The 4,428-nt window shown below is 44.7% G+C and overlaps 1 protein-coding gene across 1 annotated transcript; it reads right to left on the reverse strand.

The window, feature by feature from the left end:
- Window positions 1-397: 397 nt before the first annotated feature.
- On the reverse strand, window positions 398-4,256 carry RILPL2 (Rab interacting lysosomal protein-like 2; the record flags this gene model as incomplete). The annotated part of the gene is made up of 4 exons (XM_009868470.1): window positions 398-422; window positions 901-1,011; window positions 3,376-3,527; window positions 4,062-4,256. Coding segments are annotated over 4 exons (483 nt in total), but the record flags the coding sequence as incomplete, so codon positions are not given.
- Between the last annotated feature and the right edge of the window lie 172 nt (window positions 4,257-4,428).

Here is a 4,428-nt window from a genome sequence, read left to right on the forward strand (position 1 = left end):
CTGGGAAGGGTGTGTGAGTCTTAAAAATATCTTCATCTTGCAGAATCATTTAGGCTGAGCATTTTGATAGGTGGATGGGATACATAATGGTAGTACAGATCATCACAGACTCTTTTAATAAAAATAAAACCCATGTATAAAAGTTTATTTTCTACATGTGGGTAACTTCTGGCCGGAATGTAAGAAACACAAAAGATGTCTGTCTTTGAACAGTGTCTAAAAAAGCAAAGTAAAACCTATTCTGAGAGAATATTATACAACACAGGTTTTTTTATGAGATTGCTTATTCTCTACAATAGGAGTGATGCTTTTTCTTACAGTCGTTGACTCCCCTACTGCCTCCCAGGCTCTCATCAGGGCTGGTTCTGAGCAGGAGCAGTTCAGTTCTGGAGGATTCTCATTTTCCATGTTTAAATGAGAACCTAAAAACCAAAAAAATCCCATCGAAAAGGAAACAATAGCATACAATGGGAAAAGAAGGAACATGCAGTGAGGCTCTATCAATGTGTTCTGCTATTTTGGGGAACTTCAGGGCCGTGGCCTGAGCGTGTGGGTGCTGCGTACAGCTGGTTCATGCAGAGTAAACCTCTGGGGACAGCTGGCACGTTCCTACAGTGGAGTCTCAATGTGCTAGCAGGGAGGCAAGTACTGCATAGTTTTGCTTTGAAATGCTTATTTTTCCTAGAAAAAAGGGACCCCCTGCTTGCTTGGGTGGGGGTTGTCTTCCTGTGGAGTGCTTTTTCCACAGGAAAGGATTTCTCTGTCAGGTGTTAATTTTACAGGGAGAGGAGGAGAAAAGAATATCTAGCCAACTCGGCTAAAGTTCAGAATTTACCCCTGGTTTTGCTAAGTACGAAGCAGGACATTTTCTGCCAAAAAAAATGATGCAGACAAACTTACAGCCGTTTGATTATTGTCTTTTCTTCATTGTCCTTGCTGGTGCCAGGGCTCCTGCTGCTGGCTTCTTTTTCCAGTTCTTCAGTTTGGTTCCTTCTCTGTGAGATGATCCCACTGGGAAAAGAAAAGGCTTTATTTATTTTTTGTGGGTTTATGCATATCGTGGTATTGCATGTGTTAAACCCTTCCCTGGGCAGGCTAGGATGTGGGTGAAGGGCTGTTCACAGCACAGGAGTGGCAGCCTGGCCTTTTCCTTGTAATTAATTGTTCTTGTTTTCCTTAAATATTGCACTGTGGTTTTGCTTAGGGTATGCTTTCATGAGAACACTAAAAAAAAGTAATGAGCTGACTTCTCCAGAGAGGAAGAATGGCAAGTCACGATAGGAGTGAAAAGGAGGTGGAATTACATGTTGGATTTGTACAAAAGTCCAAAGATAACAGTAGGGTGAAGCCACAAATGGTGAATTTCTGCATGAGTGGATCTGTGGTACCTTCAGCGCAGCCACAAAGGCTCACACTGCGTGGCTGGGAACAGCTGGGAGATTCCCAGCATCCCTGCAAGGCAGGTGCCTGTTCCTCTTTCCATCCTGTAAAGGAGAAAAGAAAGGCTTTGCCTGAGCTGGGGATTTTGTCATCCTGCTTCGATGCTGCTACACTCCACAGGGTTGTAACCACCTGCTTTAGGCAAAAGCTTCAGTTTTACAAAAGTTTCCCCTGCTTGGAACCGGGTTAGATTTTTACCAGCTTGCTACATTATGTTTTTGCAGCGTGCCAGTTTAGTGTCCTGAGCTGACCTCATTTATCTTGAGAGCTGAGTGGATCGAAGCTTGTGACTGCAGTAGCTGAAGGTTGAAAGTAGTTAAGCAACACCTGTCTGGACCTTGAGAATAAAAATACGGGAGAGTATCTAGAAACTGGTGTGACATCAGGCACGGGATAATTCTGAGGCAGATTTTCTTCTTAGAGAAACAGGACTACGAGCTGCCTGGTGGTACTGCAGATCTCTAGTATCTGCATGATAACCTCTACTTGGAAATCATGGTAAAAATGCAGTTCCCAAAGAGCATCAGTCATTTGAAGCCAGTCCCTGTGAGGACGTTAGTTACCCTGTACTATGTAGAGCTTATTTCCAATATACACATGATATTTTAGAATACATATTTGTATTTCCCCTGCAGAACTACTCTTTATTGCCCTACAATTATAATTAGGGTTTTATGTGACTGTTTAAAGGCAAGATGGTTTTTGGCTTAAGCTGTAATGCTGTACAAAGAGATAATCCCGTAGAATTACTTGAACTGAAAAACAGCCTTGACACATTCTGTAGGTGCAAAGCACTGTGACTTAAAACACTCAAAAACTGAAAACATCCACACTGTTAATTTTTAACTTGGCCTATAATAAGCTGTGCCCCACAGCTGAGGAATCAAAGCAAGAAGCCATTCCAATGGCTGCACAGCGAAGGCAGGCAGCGGAGCTGGGGAAAGCCATGCTCCACGGTGCTATGAGAATTCTGTCGAGCAGTTTGTAAACTGACTTCTTGGATTTAACTTTAACTCCTTGGCTTAACTTGCCTATTACAGACAAGGCAAAGGGTGGGCTTACTACATCTAAGACGCTACTGCTGACATATCTCAACTGAGATCTAATGTGCCAGACATTTTGTGTCTAGACTAAGAACTAGTTTCTTGCCTCAGAGAGTTTATAATGCAACCTAGTGATAAGGAGCAAAAGTTGGGGAGGAGCAGCCTTGGAGGTGAATGAATTTGTAGCACCAAGAGCAAGACCCTTCCTGCAGCCCATCCCTTTGGCTCACACTGATTCTCCCAGGCTGGTCCTTTCGCCAAAGACCAAAATCCTTCTCTGAAAGCGCTTGTTTTGCACAGTTCAAATGCCTTACACAACTCTCTATTGGCAGGCTTAAAAAAAAAAAGGGGGCCCGTAGCTTATCTTGAATGATGTTGAAATGGCTTAATATTCTGCTTTCTAGATCAATGCCGTACCCACCGTGGGAGCAAATGAACAGTAGAAAAGCTAGTGTCCCCAACGGCAAGCTGGAGGAGGAAGGAAATTTTGACTAAAGCCGAGACGGAAATCCCCATGCTCTTTGGTACGTAACATGGCTTTAAACAAGACCAGTACGTGTGCAACTGCATCGATGAAATCACATGCACAGGAACCCAGCTTGTGTTGAGTGGCAGTAACTGTACGTAAGCTTACAGCAGTACAGTTCTGGGAACAGGCTGCAAACTGCGCAGACTATGAGGGAGTTTAGTTTAAAAAATATGTTGCATGGAGATTTTGTCATTCCCTTGTTTTTCTCTGCTCAGTTTTAGGCCCTTGGGAGCATAGATGTCTCTTACGTGTCTGGGCAGTGCCAACCCCAATCTAGGTGCTCAAACCTGCAATATTCTCATCTGATAAGTTCCCCAGACAAGAAGGAATTATTACTAGTCCTTTGCTGACTTCATGATATACCTCTTGTAGCACTGTAGCTCCTCTTGCACCACAAGAAGCTGAGCTTTCAGCTGGTTGCGCTCTTGCAATACATCTCGCAGCTCCTGTAATGTGAATCGGGGGCGATTTGGATCTGTGAGGTCTATTACCGTTTTATCTGGGCCAAGGCTGAGCTGTAAAATAAATGGTGGCAGTCATGAACTTGTGACCTGTTACAAACAAGGCACTTATAGAGCAAAAACTCTGAATTTTATAAATGTGCAGTAATTCTTAGAACTAGTACGAGTTCATCACAATCCTGATTTTTCCAAAGCAGTTAATTAGATTTTCATAATATAACTGTATTGCCTTGGTGTCTGCATTTCCTAGCTAAGTATAGGGCCCAACAGGGGCAGGTTCTGACCACAACTAAAAGAAAAGGCTCTGTCCTGAAGAGTTTGCAATCTACTTTGCCAAGAAGCTACTTTTATGTTTTCCTGATGATGAGAGAGGCTGAGCAATCTGTCTTAACGTCACACCAAAACTCTGTGTCAGAGAGAGGCGAGAACTGAGTTCTTGTTCCTGATTTAAGACCCTTGTGGTGACGGCCTTTCCGTTATGGGCGTTAGTTTTCCTCGCACAAAGTAGCAAAGCTTTAGCGTTTGATCAGTGGCAAGGTGTCTTTATGGGGCTGGGGCTCTAAGAGCTGTACAATGGTGGGTTTATACCCTGTGAGAAGCTGCTCTGAACTCCTCTGCTAGCATTGCACGTTGCTCAGCTAAAAGCGTGGTCGGTAACCACAGTGAAACAGGAGCAAGGATCCGCAGCACCACGACTTGTAACACCCCTGAAGATCTCCCCTCTGGAAGTGGCTTCAAAGCCTTGTGCCGAGATGAGAAGCCAACTTCTGGGGACTCGTTCTGCTGTGAGAAAAGAGAGGAGTGGCTGCAGCAACTGTGTCCTCCGACCTGTCTGGCGTTAGGGTGAGTTTCATGACCCACACGTGGCCAAGCAGTCAGGGCGCGATGCTCGCTGGCGAAGTGGCCTGGGGCCACCTCATGGCCACCGACCCCAGGGCCGAGCCGCCCCGGCACC

This window comes from Apaloderma vittatum, unplaced genomic scaffold, assembly GCF_000703405.1.
Source record: "Apaloderma vittatum isolate BGI_N311 unplaced genomic scaffold, ASM70340v1 scaffold29494, whole genome shotgun sequence".
In the NCBI taxonomy this organism is placed as follows: Eukaryota; Metazoa; Chordata; class Aves; order Trogoniformes; family Trogonidae; genus Apaloderma; species Apaloderma vittatum.